At 39.6% G+C, this 17,418-nt stretch overlaps 1 protein-coding gene across 1 annotated transcript; it reads left to right on the forward strand.

Moving 5' to 3' along the window:
* Nucleotides 1-15,474: 15,474 nt before the first annotated feature.
* On the forward strand, nt 15,475-16,582 carry LOC145406738 (pro-resilin-like). Its single transcript, XM_080277836.1, has 2 exons — nt 15,475-15,650; nt 16,408-16,582. Exons 1-2 carry the CDS (start codon nt 15,475-15,477, stop codon nt 16,580-16,582), a joined length of 351 nt encoding a protein of 116 aa, XP_080133962.1.
* Nucleotides 16,583-17,418: the final 836 nt, after the last annotated feature.

Consider the following 17,418-nt stretch of genomic DNA (forward strand, 5'->3'; position numbering starts at 1 on the left):
CGTACGTCGGAGTTGGTATCACAATACTGTCATGTAGTAACTTTTTCACTTCCATGCTCACTTCCCTGTTTCTTATCACTGCTTTCAAGGAACCAGCAACCTTTCTTCCTTGTTGTACCCTTTCAAGCACTTCACCCTCCAAACTTTCATCCTTACTCATCACACTACCCAAGTACTTAATGGTACTCACATTTTCCATTTCCTAACCATCCAACCTCGCTGTACATTCACTGACTTCACCTCTCTCAGACACCATCACTTTTCTCTTCCCTGCATTCACTTTTAGATTCCGTTTCTTACACACTCTCCCAAACTCATCCACCATGCCTTGCAGCTCCCATTCATTTTCACTCAACAACACAGTATCATCTGCAAACAACAGTACAGGGAGTTTCCAAACACTACCCTCTCTCACCAGGGCCACTCCAACATCCACTGCCGTACCTTGTACCTCTTTTATTACCCCATCCATGTATGTACTGTACAAATTGAACAACCATGGAGACATGACTCATCCCTGTTTCAACCCAACCTCCAAAGAGAAAAATTCACTCAGTTCACCTTCCACACGCACTGCAGCCTTAGCACCATCATACATACTCTTCACAGCATTCAACAACTTCCCATCTACTCCATATATTCTTAATACTTTCCACAATCCTTGTCTATCCACTCTGTCATATGCTTTCTCCAAATCCATGAAAGCCGCATACAACTTCATTCCCTTCTCTAGAAACTTTCCACTAAAGATCTAAGAATGAATATCTGATCTACACAACCTCTCCCCTTCCTAAAGCCTCCCTGTTCTTCTCCAACTAATTCCTCTGTTCATTCCCTAACTCTGTCAATAAGTATCCTACCATACACTTTTCCTATTACACTAAGAAGACAAATGCCCCTATGATTACCACACACTTCTTTTTCCCCTTTTCCTTTGTACAAGGGAATAATTATACCTGACTTCCAATCCTCCAGACTCTACCTTCCTCCCAGGCCAATCTGCACATCTTCCACATCCATTCTACTACTATCTCTCCCCCATGCTTCAGCATTTCACCACACACTCCATCAATTCCTGGGGCTTTCTCCAATTTGACTTTCTTCATTGCTTCCACAACTTCTATCCTACTGATTTCTTCCTGTCTTCTCACCTCTCTCCTTCTCCCAGCCATTCCCCAGCCACTTATACTCGCATTCCTTCCATCCTCTATGTTCAACAATTCCTTAAAGTTTTCTCTCCATCTGATCACTTTTTCTCCCTTCTCCACTAGTAATCTACCATTTTTATCTTTCACTCCCCTGCTAACTTCACTGCCACCCTGTCTTATTCTTTTCACCTCTTTCCAGAACATTTTCTTACAGTCCCTCCACTTTACACTCAAATTCCTTCCAATTCCTCATCCACTCTCTTCTTACTCTCTCTTACTAATCTTTTCTCCTCTCTCTTCCTTTCTTCATATAACTCTCTCTTCCGTCTCTCAACTTCTTCCACGCCCCTATTTCTCATCCATTCATTGTATGTTTTCTTCTTTTGTGCCACAGCCTGTCTCACCTCGTCATTCCACCACGGTGTTCCTTGCACTCCCCTTCGTCTTCTCTTCACCCCACACACCACATCACATGCTGCACATATTTCTTCTGTGAATATCCTGCACACACCTTCCAAGTCCCCCATCTGCTCCAACTCATATTTACCCAATCGTTCCGCTACTTCTCTCTTATATTCTGCCATTTTCTCATCCTCTTGTAACCTTTCCACTCTCCTTGCAACTACTCCTTCTTCCCGTCCTTCCCTTCTTCTATTTCTCCATCTTGCTTGGATCTTTCCGGCTGCCTATTATATCCAGTCTTTCAAATGTAGCGTGTCCAGGCATCTCGAGATGAACTCATCTTGAATTTGGCTCTCTGTTATTTGTTTTTTCTTGAAGGGAACAATTTGCAGACTCCTGGCCTTTGCATAAAAAAATACACTAAGATTTTTTGAGAAGCTTTTCCTGTAAAAGAAATTAAGGACATTACAGCATGATTTGGGATTTACTTCTTTATGCACTGGATTACTAATTGGGTGAGACGGTTATGAACCTCTACTCCTGCATCCAACAGTACGAATAAATCTGCTACTGTTCCATCTTCTGTCGGGGCTTTTCTTCTTTTGACACCTACAAGTGAAAACGCTACTTCACCTGATTTTACCTCAGGTATTTCACTCGTGTCAACTATAATATCAACTGTTTGGAAACAGTCAAAATATGATCTCAGCACCAGTGAACGCCAGGTATTGGAAACCATTCAGCTGATATCTCTGCGAGGCTGGTCTATCTGAAAGGGAAACGCCCACACACAAGTGTCAGTGGGCATATACATGAGTGTGACATAATGATGCTCTTATCATTCATAAATATCTGCGCTAATTCGTGTTAAAATAATTACTCGAGACAAATATTTGGTATTTGTTCACACTTAATCGTCAACGATGGTCTTGAACTAATACTATATAATATTACCTTCAGTGTTGCGAAAAGACTATTTTGAAGAGCTGTCTGACCACAGTATTGTTATGTAAAGTATTATTATGTGTTATGAGCTGGTGTTAATATTTAATTTTTATGATTCTTTCCACTACTATGGGTCTCACGAGGTAGTGGAACACTGGTTTTCGGCAATAACTAGTTATCAAGCGTTGGATTACGATGATATTTTACTAGAGTATGTTTCAGACCGCGCCCTAACTGGCGTCAGTATGGATTATTACAAACTGTGGAGACTTAAGGCACTTATAAGAGTAAAATAAACATGCGAGGCGACAGAATGAGCCATCGCTCGTGCGAGGCTAGCGTGACGTATAGTTATGACGTTATGTAGGCACCGCCCACCCGGCTACTCCAAATATTACGATACTAGTAAGGCAGGAACCTGTCCGAAAACGTCAATTCATGGCCTTGGTTATAAGTCGCACTGAATCGAACAGAAAATGAATCAAGGTATGGAAATAATGCATTGCTTCGGAGTAAGAATGAAACGCCATAGCAACGCCAAAAATACAAGGATACGAACACATTCGTAAAATACAACCATTGTGAATTTTTGAGTATCCAGCACCTATCATAATATATCCACATTCTGTCTCCGGCTACGGCAATGCATGCCTCTTTATTACATGCATATACCATGTATCATTGCATCAATGGCCGTAGGTTTCATGTAAATGCTTTGTAGTTACATTATTAGTTACTTTTCTTGACAATTCATATTCAGGTAACCTTATTAAACAGGTGTGTCCTTACTCTCCGCTGAACTACACATTCCGCTGTGACGATAACAGGCAACATGTCATGTGTGCAATGTAAGGCTATTGTGTTATTTATATATGACACGTTTCGTCACTTACACATTTGTAATGTTGGAAGTGAACTTCAATCAGGGAATCTAGGAGTTGTACACCTCAAGTGGATGGTATTTCCATATATGATGATAACATTACAATAATTCACATCCCTGCGTTAAAAATGGAGAACTTCCTTATGGGCCTATGCGAAAATACCAGGTTTATTTTTCAAATATAGGCAACATTTTCCGTCCACCAAAGCAGGTACCCACCCTTTCCAATATTTCACTCATAAGATGACAGGGGGCGGTGTCTAAGTGGACAACGTCAGTGACGTCACGATATGAGTGAGGGGGCGGGGCATTTCCTCGTTAGAATTGCTCCAGCAATGGGTAAAACAGTCGCCTCGCACGCTTATTTTCCTCTTATACTAAGGTGACCAGAGTCCCGCTTTTAGGCGGGACAGTCCCGCTTTTTGGACGTCCGTCCCGCTTTTTAAATTGTGACTAGAATATCCCGCTTTTTGAGCAAATTATCTTAATTGTCCCGCTTTTAGAAACCTACTCCTGCATTGGATATAACATGACCATTTATGAAATTAGGATGAATAGAAAAAATTATACATAATCCTAACCAAATGAAATACCGAATTATTAATATAAAATCTGTAATGCTCACTAGCTGGTAACTTTGGTCGACCCTTTCACTGCACCGTACGGTATGTTTGGAGTTCGTAGACGTTAGTGTTTGATTAGCAGCCTCAGTTTGAGGTGTAGCGCAGCAGCGGTCGCTGTCACATTAGTCAATATCTATCTGTCTATATATCTATATATCTATATCTACAGTATATCTATCTATCTATCTACCTATCTATCTATATCTATAGCTATCTATCTATCTATCTACACACACATACACGCGCGCGCGAGCGCGTCCCGCTTTTAGCTCCAATAAATCTGGTCACCTTATCTTATACGTGCCTTAAGTCTCCACATTTGGTAATAAACCATACTGACGCCAGTTAGGTCGGGGTCTGAAACATACCATGGCAAAATATCATCGTAATCCAACGCTTTGATAAAAAGTTATTGCCGAAAAACATTGTTCCACTGCCTCTGGAATACATAGTAGTCTTTATTTAGTCCAGAACGCTATCGTAGTATTTAAAACGAATACTTAACGGGCATTAAGTGTTTCTTCAGTGTTTCAAACCACAATCCGAGTCACAAAGGAGGGGACATGCCATGAATCAACGCACACAATCATTATCATAATTATATTTAGCTGTGGTGGGTCAGCTCTGTGCCACTTCATTTTTTTTTTTTCCCAAACATATGCTATTCAGTTGACACACTAAATAGAAACCGTTCGAATGTTCGAATCCTCGTGATGAACCTGTTGAATGCTAACATACATGCCTGTGGTGGGCAGGGCTACCGACATGCTGTTCAGGCCAAGGCTACTTTCTTATACTGGATCGACCCCATTTCACTGTGTTACACTTTTTCCGAGTGTACAGTTTTCTTTGATGCATGCAGTTCTTCGTAAAATTCTTCAACTCTCTTCACCATCTCCCTGAACATTATGATTTCCCATTTTTGTCTTTCAATGATATAATTTGTTGCTTTCGTAGTGTCATTTGCTTCGGACCTGTTCCAGTCTTTTTCCCTTAGTGACGGTTTCTGTGGTCTGATCCATGTTTCCCTTTCGTTTTTGTTCTCTCTGGCTCTTACTGATAAGCTTCTTTAATTCTGCCCTTCTGTTTCATCTTTCTTTGATTTTATTTTCATCTCTTATCTTCTTTTTCATGAGCTTGAGGGTCAGTTTATAATAATTGTTGACACTGGTTGTATTAGCTTTCCCTGCTACCTCCGCTACTTCTCTGAACACTTTTGTTAAGGCGCGATTCCACCGGGGCAACATTTTGGCATCACGTGGCATGCTACATTGTCGCATAGGCCAAGTGTGTTCCAACAAGTTCAACACAAGGCAACATTTAGCATGCGACTGTGTGGCATGCAACAGGTGGCAATAAGTTGCCCGTAGAACGTGACGCATGCGACAAGATTGTAGTGTTGCCGGCCTTCCCACCAGTCGCGGGAAGGATTCCATGTTGAAAGCAACAAGATGCATTGGTCTCAAGAATAAAACCGTAGAATTTATAGAAGAATATAGAAAACTTGTGGTTCTATGAGGATATACGCTTGGAACAATACAAGAATAACCAGGCAAAACTAGATGCATTGCGGGGATTAGCCAAGAACACACACACACACACACACACACACACACACACACACACACACACTCTCTCTCTCTCTCTCTCTCTCTCTCTCTCCCCGCCAGTCCTAATACTGTGTCAACACTAATAAATCTTTCTTCTTTTACATTATTCTCTCTATCCTGTCTCTTGTTAAGCTAAGATACGGTACTTCAGAAAATTTTTGCATTCGTGCCTTCTTCTTGACGGCGGGCACTCAGCACCCGTCTTTCTATACATTCACACCTTTTTGTAAGTTATTCTGGTGTGTGTGTGTGTGTGTGTGTGTGTGTGTGTGTGTGTGTGTGTGTGTGTGTGTTTTACACTGTATCTACTTATATGTTTTTTTTTGTTAAGCTCTGTCTATCTACATATCTGTCTGTCTGTCTGTTACATCGTGTTGGCAACTGGCTCGGTTTTCGCTGAATCGGTGGAAATGGTTTTGTGGCATTCAACATAAACATTGGCATGCAGTATGCTACATGAAACAACGATGTTGACTTGTCGCAGTCAGTATGTCTCCTGGTTGAATGCCGCATTCAGCATACATGTTGAAAGCCAGGCAAATCGCATGTTACATGTTGCCTGTGTTGCCACGGTGGAATCACGCCTTAAAGACTTGGTGCCTTGGGACCCCGAACGTGCTTACTTTGGCACCAAGAGCAGAGATGGCAAAGTCCTCCAAACAAAATTATTAGACCCCCAGTATACCACAATATCCCTTCTGTATAGTGGTCCATGATACCACAGCTTCCCTCCTTTCTAGTAGCCTGACAACTTTTACAAAACTCTGGTGGTTACCGCTGATTCCCTGACCACACACCAGAGAAATAATAATTTAAGCAATAACTGATATTAAAAAGAAACCAATGACTGAAACCACTTGGAATAGATTCATTCACTCATATGTCACTTCACGTCATATTTTCTGCGTACGAGGGAAGGCCTTCCTGCTCTAATCTCGACTAAAAGTCATATGACCCTTTCCAAGGACATTTTTATATAGAGAATATGTTTTAAGTTACAATTTAACTAAATTATTTTTAAGTATACTTCATTACTTCATTCTTAAAATTATATATTTTGCATCAAAACAACAAAGCAATAGGTAAACTTAACAACACTTTATTAATTCGTACTCAAACGAAGAAAGGTGTTTCATTACACACACACACACATGGTGTGTGTCACCATGAACCAATGATTTTCATTCATTCTTAATGTCTCTGGTATTGCCTTGGAAGCACTTTTTTTTTTTTTTCTACTCATGTAATGAGTTGAATTCTTTGCGTATCAGTCTTCCGCCTGGTCCTCTGTCCTTCAAGGGTCACTGGGGGTTCACGCTCTCCAAATACCGCATTACAGACGAGACACCATTTTACAACATGTACTAAGATATCAAAGCCGTAAAATTATCTGCCTTGTTTTCACTATTTCTAAGAATTTTTTTATTAGGTAAGGGGCGCTGACCCCTATAAAAGTCTGGGTTAGAAAATTGTATTATAGTGGAAAACCTTCCCAACAACCAAATGAACTCATCCGGCAGGTTTAATTAAATATTTCTACCAGTTCTGTTCATTCCCATTATTGGGGGGTACTGACCCTCCCGAGAATCGTGTGGGGTTACAATTTCCAAATATCGCATTACAAATGAGAGTCCTCTGAACATGTATTAAGATATCAAAGTAATAGCTACCCCCCTTACCCTGTTCTGTATCATTTATATGTTTTCGAGGGGGGATGACCCACCTTAAAATAATGGTGAAAATTTTTCTGTAGTGGAAGACAGTATCAAGTAACCAACCGAATTGACTTGAGAAGTTGCGTTGAAATCCATCTGTTCACTTGTCCATATTTCTGATCATTTTCGTTTATGGGAGGGGGTCTGACCTCCCAAGAATCAATTGGGGGGGTCACGCTTTCCAAATATCGCATTAATGACACGAGTCCATTGTACAACACCCGTTACAACACCAAAGCCATATCTGTCTTTCTTTCATTATTTCTGAGAATTTTCCGTTTGGCTAGGGTGCTGACCCCCCTAAAAATCATGGGTGGAGGATTGTACACAGCTTGAGCATAGTGCTACGGTATACGGCACGATGCCGAAAATGATACAATCCTGCCTCGCAGGAATGATGATGATGATGATGATGATGATGATGATGATAACAGTAATAATAATAATAATAATAATAATAATAATAATAATAATAATAATAACTAGAATTCTGAAATTGGGTAAGCAATATTCAAAGAACTCCACATTCCAAATGAAAATACTTTTGTTATCATTGTTTAAATGATATGACTCAAAAATTTTTACGGATTTTGACCTGTTACCTTGAGATCAAAGCCTGGGTCACTCATACTATACAAATCATGTTCACTCATGACCCACTACACTTCCACCGCGTTTGGTCAAAATTGGCTAAATACTTTCTGATTCAAGTCCTCAGGCACGAGGCGACCATTTAGATTTTCCTCAATATCTCAGAAAGTATTTGTCGGATCACAATATCAAAACCCAGGTACACTGGTATATGTTGACGACTACATAAAGGAATATTTGCAGTGCAATCGATTCAGTACTTTTTGCTGCTTCGGAGACCAAAAACTGAAGAAAATAACACAGAGGACGCTAGTGTGGCGCTAATGTTAGGGAAAAAAAAAAATGTGTCAAAGCAATCCTGCAACCAAATTATATCCATCCATTCATCCATCCATCATCCAGTCCTACGTTGCCCCATGAGTAGCGTAGGAGCCCGGGGCAGGGCAAATTGGTTCTGACATTTTAGATGAGAGTGACCAGCATCATTCATCCCTGTTTGGCATTACGTGAGCAATAAACCCAAACCAACCCTTGGATTTAAACTTTCACCGGCTCAGTTCGATTGGAGCGCCGTAATTACCCACTAAACCACAAAGCGCCATAATTTGGTAATATCAAACCTGAAAATGTCAAATCTCTATCTCGAACGGTCTTGCCATGCCAGCCCTCCAGACCTTCCCCCCCCCATCCAAAATATATATACTCTACATATATCTACAATAAGAACTCCACAGAATATGGAGATCTTTATAATAATAATAATAATAATAATAATAATAATCCATCCATCCATCCATCATCTAATCCTACGGTGCCCCATGAGGAGCGTAGGAGCCCGGGGCTAGGAAAGTTGGTCCTGGCATTTAAGATGACTGACCAGCCTCACTCATCCGTGAGTGGCATTACGGGAGCAATAAACCCCAACCACCCCGTGGATATAAACCTTCACCGGCTCAATCCGACTGGAGAACCTTTATTACCCACTAAACCACCAAGAGCCAAAATTTGGTTATATGGTTACCACCCAGCGTAGTAAATGGTCTCCTGGTGTACAGGAAACCATTTAGCTTGTCGTTCAGTGTAGAGTCACCCACAGGCAGAAGGAAGAGGAAAGAATGAAGGAAAGAAAGACAGAAGAGGATGGATGGAAAGAAGGATGGAGGAGAGGAAAGGGCAGACACCCGAGAGCAGTACTACATCAAGTGAGTGGATGGTGAGCGCCCCCACCTACCACAAATAATAATAATAATAATAATAATAGTGGCAGGTGGGGTGCCCACCATCCACTCACTCGATGTAATGCTACTTTCGGATGTCTGCCCTTTCACCTCTTCCTTCTTTTCTTCCTTCTCTTTTTAGCTTTATTGCCGTCATTCATTCCTATTCCTTCTGCTTACGGGTGGCTTTACACTCCCTTTTCTGTCTTTCATTCCTTCATTCTTTCCTCTTCCTTCTGCCTATGGGTGACTCTACACTGAGTGACAAGCCAAATGGTTTCCTTTGCATCAGGAAACCATTTACTGCTCTGGGTGGTAACCATATAACCAAATTATGGCGCGTGGTTTTTCAGTGGGTAATTAAGGCGCTCCAGTCGGATTCAGAGTGTGTAGGTTTCCACATCCAAGGGGTGGCTGAGGTTTATTGTTCACGTAATGCCATACAGGGATGAGTGAGGCTGGTCACTCTCATCTTGAATGTCAGGACCAACCTGTCCTGTGCTCCTCATGGGACAACATAGGATTGGATGATGGATGGTTCGATGCTGCTGCTGCTGATGATGATGATAATGATAATAATAATAATAATAATAATAATAATAATAATAATAGTGTAATAATAACAATAATAATAATAATATTAATAATAATAATAATAATAGTAGTAGTAGTAGTAGTAGTAATAACCAAATTCCAAGGTTGGACACATACTGTACATGGTCGTATACCCTGAACATGGTTATATTCATGTTTATCGACTACAAGAGGGTCGTCCGGCAAGCAAGACATTCTTGCTGGGTCCAAATCTGTATAAAACATGGAACATATAAACCAAGGACATGACGGTGGCGTGGCGGTGATGTATATAATGCCTCGGTGGGGTGTCACAGCAGCAGTCTCAGCTCAGCAGGCGAAGGAAGTGCAGCAGTCATGAAGGTACTGACATTTAATACAGTATCATTGTGGAGTTAGGAGGCACATCTTCCTTTCCCTGTTTATTCAAGTAAATGGTATGTTAATATTATAATGGACGCTAGCCACATACCTAAAACTGGCGTGTAGTGGAGCCTACTGTGGTGCCCCTGTTAACTGCGAGGAAAGACGCAAATGTGGTGTCCATCCAAATACCAAACATACACACTCCTCCCCGCGCATTGCTTTGGCGAGGCGCTGTCTGCCTCAAGGAAACATCAGCTCACTGCATGGGGCATACCTACAGGGGCAACTGATTGCCTGTGGTTGATGGGTCTGCCCAGTCGTACAGACAGGGGTTACTCAGTAACAAATGTAAGTTGTTCCAATGTCTAATCTATATTACAATAATACAAATAACTTCAAAAATTGTATTAGTATGTAAATTGCAATATTACGTCTCTCAGCCTCAAGTACACAAACTAAGGACTCTCCCAGTTTCATAGGAATACAACCCATAACCTAAAATTTCCTTAGTCAACCAAGTTCCAGTTAACTTTTATAAACCTTGAGTGAAGTTCCTAATACAGTGCACAACGAGCAAGAAAATTTATCCATGAATCACACTCATGGTTCCTGCATACATGAAGACACGATCTTCATTGTTTTCTTGGTTTTGTCCACAATATTATATTTGGCCAGCAACGCATGGAGCACCATGTTCTGATTTCCTTGGCCATGATACAGAATAAAAGCTTTACCAAGGAAACAATTCGACTGGTTTGCATATGGTGACGACACCTAAATCAATGTTCAGCTTCTTTCTGGCTGTGTAACTTGTTTCTTTCGTCGTTGGAGCTGTGAAGCTGTTTGCAGAGTATAAACTGAGAATAGTGAGGGTCACAAATATCCATCACACTGACAAAATGAGGTTTACAATGACAAGGCTCCATCTTCCTGCAGTAACTACTTTGCGTTATCCAACCATACCATGAATGTGTAAATGTGTGCGTGTACTTACCTAATTGTACTTACCTAATTGTATCTTTACAGGAATGAGTCAAGCTCGTACTGTCCCGTGTCTTAAACCATATTTATCGTACATATCCTTAAATTTGTGAATTGTTTTGGCACACACTATTTCATTCGGTAGTGCATTCCATTGATCAATTGCTCTGTTTGGGAAACTGAATTTCCTTACGTCTTTATCACCTCTCTTCTTATGCAGTTTTTTGCAGTGTCCTCTTGCTGATGCTTCTCCATATGTTAAGTAATCATTTATGTCTATTTTCTCCTTTCCTGATATGCATTTATATAGCATTATCATGTCACCTCTTTTCCTTCTCTCCTGTAGTGTTGGTAGATTCAGTTTATTTTGTCTTTCTTCGTAGCTTAGGTCCCTTAAGCTTGGTATCCATCTTGTAGCGGCCCTTTGAACTTTTTCAATCTTGTCTATGTGCTTTTTGAGATAAGGACTCCAGACTACTGATCCATATTCCAGGGTTGGTCTAATGAATGATGTTATTATCCTTCTTAGCATGTCTTCACTTATGTATGTGAATGCTATTCTCATATTTGCAAGCAGTGTATACATGTTCCGTACCTTCTCGCTGATGTGGTCAGCCGGAGATAGTCTGTTATTGATAATCACACCTAGGTCTTTCTCTCTTTCTGATGTGTATAGGGTTTTATTTCCTAACTTATAATCCCAATCAGGTCTTTTTCCACTTTTACCAAACTTGATTACATGACACTTGTCCACACTGAATTCCATTTGCCATGTACTACTCCATTCATGAAGTTTATTTAATTCTTCTTGTAGCTCTTTACAAGAGTCCGTGTTAGTAATTCTCCTTTGTATTTTTGCATCATCTGCAAACATATTCAGATAGCTCTCATTTCCAGTGTTACTGTTTATATCATTTATATACGCTAAAAACATGATTGGTGCCAGCACTGAACCCTGTGGTACTCCACTAGTCACTTCTTTCCATGATGAGTAGTTTCCTCTTAGTACTGTCCTCATTTCTCTTTTTATGAGAAAGTCTTGCATCCAACAAAACAGTTTGCCTCGAATTCCTCCTTGATGGTACAGTTTCCATAAAAGTCTTTGGTGTGGTACTGTGTCAAAAGCTTTCTTGAAATCTAAATAGATACTGTCCACCCATCCTTCCCATTCCTGTATTGTGTTTGTTACTCTGTCATAGTAGCTCAACAGATTAGTAACACATGATTTTCCTTTTCTGAAACCAAACTGTCTTTCTGTTATCATACTGTGTTCTTCTAGATGATTTACCCAAGCTTTTCTTTTAAGTTTTTCTAATACCTTGCTTACAACACTGGTCAGTGATACTGGTCGGTAGTTGAATGGATTTTGTCTATTTCCTTTCTTGAATAAGGGGACAATATTTGCTTTTTTTCCAAATATCAGGTAGTTTACCTTGACTCAAGGATTTCTTGAAAATTAAAAATAATGGTTTACATAACTCCTTTGCACATTCTCGTAATACCCAACATGAAATTTCATCAGGACCACTTGCTTTTCCTCTGTCTAATCCACTTAACTCCTCCTGTATTACTTTTTCTGCTATTTGTATATCTGGTAGTATGTGTGGACATGAGTGTTCCACATAGTCCCTCTCAAAAATTTTTTCTTCTGTAAAAACTAATTGGAAATTCTTATTTAGTGCTTCACAAATATCTTTCTCTTGTGTATAAGTGATTCCCTCGTCCGTAATGGATTGTATTATATCTTTTACTTTAGTTTTGCTTCTGATATAGCTGTAAAACAGCTTTGGTTGATCACTACTTTTATTTATTATATCCTCCTCAAACTGTTTTTGGGCTTCCCTCCTTATTCTTGTATAGTCGTTTCTTGCCTGTTTGTAATTATTATACGCCCTTTCACTATTGTGTCTTCTGTATCTATTCCACAACAAATCTCTTCTTTCTTTTGATTTTTTACATTCTGTATTGAACCATTTCTGTATTTTCTTATCTGCTTCTTTGTGCTGTGGGATGTACTTCTGGACTCCTATTTCATAAAATTCACAAATTTTTTTATATACAGCATTTAAATCTCGTCCTCTAAGCTCATTTTCCCATTCAACTTCTAAGAAATATTTCTTTAGGTCTTGATAATTTCCCTTTTTATAGTTTAGGCTCTTTTTGTAACTATAATTGCTGTTTACTATGTCATATGCTATCCTGAAGTTATAATTTAGTACTGCATGATCGCTTTTGCCGAGTGGAGGGTGATATATTAAACTGTCAATATCATTTTCTTGCCTTGTAAATATTAGATCTAGCACTGAGGGTACATCAAGTCCTCTTTTTCTGGTGGTTTCCCTCACAAGTTGCGTTAAGAAAAACTCTTGTACGAGATCCAGGAGCTTTTGATCCCAACAGCTTTCTTGGCTATTTATATCTAGAGTATTCCAATTTATATTTGTATTGAAGTCCCCAGTTAGTGTAATTCTTTCCGATTTCTCTTCCATTTTATGTAGCAATGATCTTACACTCTGAATTGTACTCTCTGCCAGGTCCTCATATTCGTCTCTTTCCCATGTGTTTGATCTGGGTGGCATGTACAAATTGGCTACAATTACTTTACCTTCAGATGTGTCGATCTCTACTGCAATCAGTTCTACTTGTGATGGTATATCCAGTTTTATTTCCTTGACTTTTAGATTTTTCTTAGTTAATATTATAATTCCTCCTCCTTTTTTTAAATATCTGTCTCTTCTCCATATATTGTATTCCTCTAAGTTTAGTATGTCATTTGATATCCTTGGTATTAATTTTGTTTCAGTTAGGCATATTATTTGTGGTTCATTTTCTCTGACATAATCATTCATCTCTAGTAATTTAGATACCATTCCATCCACATTTGAGTACATCAACTTTATTATCTTGTTTATATACTTGTCATGACATGGTTCTACTACCTTCCTCCTTTTTCTTCCATCCTGTTTGTGTACCACTTTCGTACCTGCAATCCTATTACTTTGTAAAAAAATTTCCTCTTCTCCTCTTCTGATCTTCCCTCATTTTTTGTTTTTGCTTCCTCCCTTTTCTCTTTCAGTAATTCCAGTTCCTCTTGTGTTAGGCATCTTTTTATCCATATATTTTTGAACTCCTCTTTTTCCTTAAGATTCTTTGCATTTTTTAGTATCTCTTCCACAGTGTTTACACTCTGGAAAGTCACCTTTAGAGGTCTTGTCTTGCTTTTCTCGTATTCCCCTAACCTTTTGTGTTCCTCTATGTCTTTACTACAGATTTCCTCTGATACTTCTTTCAGTAAGCTCATTACATTTGCCATCTCCTTTTTGTCTCTTGTGATCTTGTTTTTAACTTCATCCTCTTCTATACTAGTGATTACTATTGATTTGTTTATCTCTACTGAATCTCTGACTAACTTTGGATTGTTTTGGATTATTCTTTTCACCTCCTTTTTAATGCTTTTTTCCTCCACCCTTGTTTCTAAGTCTTTCTTTATTTTCACCATTTCAGCATACGTGGTTTCCACATCATTTTTGTAGCTTTGCACAGCTTCATTCACCTGTGTTATCTTCTCCTCAATATCACTGCTCTGGTCAATAAGACTGCTAACTTGCCTAATTGTCTCTGTGTCATTTTTGAACTCTTCCATAACACTCTCGTGATTGACTCCTGTACTTGCCGTTTCACTCATTTTCTTCCCAAGTGTACTCAATTCCACGGTTAGTTCACTGATGGTTGTGTCTTTCTTATTGGCCTCCCTTCCTAGTTTTTCTATTTCTTCCTTTTGCAAGTGCATCTGCTTCGTTATTTCATCAATTTCATTTTTGAAAGCCATTTCTAGTTTGTTTACACGTTCAACCAGTCTATTGTGGGTCTCTACTTCAACCAGTTCTTGGTAGAAATCATCATTTTGCTTTTTACCTTTATCCCTTTTCTTTTCCAAATTTGTTTTACTGAAGTATGTATCCATTTTGCAATACTTAAAGTGCAAAGCATATACTTACAATCTCCGTCTTGTTGTAGTCTAAACAAACCTCAGAGATGACTCAGCGTATTCTTTCGTCTTGGTTCTATTTCCTGTTTTTACAAGTCTTGTTGAAACTTATTATTTTTTTCCTTTTTATAATGAACAATCATTTAGTCTAACCTGGTACTGAGCTTGACTCATACAAAGATACTATTTAGGTAATGCCACCGGCCGTGATGATTTGGTACGGAGCGCCGGCGTCACACGTCCGCCTAGATTGAATCCCTGTGTGTGTGTGTGTGTGTGTGTGTAATCAGACGGCACCAGTCAGTGCTGCTGGTGTTTGTGACGACTGAGCTAAACAAGCATGGCAACTCCTGCTCTAGGCTAGAGTGAGGCTGACACAGTGTCCACTGATCTCCAAAGGTTGTGGTGGTGTTGCTCAGTACTGCCGTGGTGATGGCGGCAGCAATCGTCGCTGAGGGCAGCAGAGGCTATAGTGGTGATGCTGGCGGCAATGGCGGGGGATCAGATGACTTCAAGCCGCCAAGGTACAACTTTGAATACGACGTCAACTACGATGGCAACCGTCACGGTCACCAGGAGGAGAGGGACAATGACGACACCACCGGCAGGTTAGACGTGATATCAGATAGGACAGGGGAAAGATTACGTGAAAATATAAAGGGATTTTGATGATACTAGCTATGAGAAAGATATCTGGAAGACCATTGTTAAATAGAATTCGTTACATACGTGTCCGTAGAACCATGGAAGAATTACTCCAGGTATTAAAGATACTCGTAAATATACCAAACAGCAGCTGATGCGAAAGAATCGTCAAATAAGGAATGTCACAAGAACACCTGTAATAACATCAAATATAAGCCAAGCAGTTTTGACACCTAGGAGTTTTGATTCTTTACGTTTTTTCACAAACCATTTGATCACTATCTTGTGCAGAGATTATCATCCTGTTTAAAGTGTCGCAAAGAGTGGTCATACAGGCAAACAAGTAACGATATACATATAATACAAGAGAATAAGTTGAAGCTGCGTGCACCTTCAGGTTTATGCCGAGAGGGTTGTAGATGGTTTGAGAGAGAGAGAGAGAGAGAGAGAGAGAGAGAGAGAGAGAGAGAGACTTTTATGTCTGTCTTTCTGCAGTTATGTTTGTGTTTGTTTCCAATCCAAAACTAACCTACGATTAATTAAACTGTAACTTATGACGCAATATTGTATTATTCGTATTCTTTACCAAAAGTATTATTATTCACTGCCAACTTTGATCTATGATACGGCAGAGTAGCCTACTGAACCACATAAATTATCGATATAATGAGACTACAATAACGATGACTGTCTACTAACCGACTTTTTTCCATCCCTCAGCTACTATGTATACCTACCAGACAGCCGAAAACTCATCGTGGATTATTACGTGGACCGCTGGGGCTACCATCCTACCCTTACCTACGAGGGCGAGGCGCGGTTCCCTACCCGCAGTGGCGGCGGCAGGGTTACTGGCGGCACAGGCGGTGTAGGATACCAGTCATACCACCAGTAACCCGACCCCAGTCACCCCGACAACCACTCTCAAAACGCTTTCAATTACTCATACAATTATTCACGTCTCAACTTCTGTTTATACCTGAAACACCTCTAGTTTAACCACTACTAGTTTTTCAGCACAATTTACAATTAATAAACAAGACTGAGATTTGAACTCAATTTTGAGCGTAGCTAAAACCTGTCCCAGCAAATGACTCTTCCACACCATCACTACCTCTCTGTCTACCCTGCTCTGTCTTTACTTCCTGGGCATATGTGCCTGGGTTGGACTGATTTTGCTATTGTTGTATACATGAATATTATATGGTGAGTCATATATTACCTTGTATGGTCACCAAACTCTTCATCGTCTGAAGCAAGCTATCATGTTGTCTTGATGTTACTTATTACTATTCCCAAACCTGTAACTTTAAAATACTTGGTTTAAAATTCATATTAAAAAAATCTTTTCTCATAGTATAAATTATTTTACTATATTCTGGCCATATTCAGGCAATCTTACCCACGTCGTCAGGATCAACAGGGATCACAAACCAACCTCACCTTAGAAACTGAGTCCCAAGCAAAAACCCTTCTTCACTTAAATCCTTCTTTCTTTGTGTTCCCGTATGATACGTCCTTTTCCTAACAACTAAAACTCTTTATATAACACTTTATGTACTGCAAACTAAGCAAAAATGAAAAAAAAAAATGCAATGTGTATGAGTGCTTTTCCTTGTTAGTGTATAAACTGGATCACAAAATATACGAGTATTATCAAAGGTTTTGTAGTATTTATTGTCATTCAGTCATAAATTCGTGACCACATGCCTATGACACACACACACACAC

Source organism: Coenobita brevimanus, chromosome 71, assembly GCF_032717465.1.
Source record: "Coenobita brevimanus isolate Jiangsu-jjx chromosome 71, ASM3271746v2, whole genome shotgun sequence".
NCBI classification, from domain to species: Eukaryota; Metazoa; Arthropoda; class Malacostraca; order Decapoda; family Coenobitidae; genus Coenobita; species Coenobita brevimanus.

Coding starts and splice junctions, on each gene's coding strand:
- LOC145406738 (XM_080277836.1), top strand. CDS start 15,475: ATGGCGGCAGCAATCGTCGCTGAGGGCAGCAGAGGCTATAGTGGTGAT. Junction 15,651..16,407: donor AATGACGACACCACCGGCAG/GTTAGACGTGAT, acceptor TCCATCCCTCAG/CTACTATGTATACCTACCAG.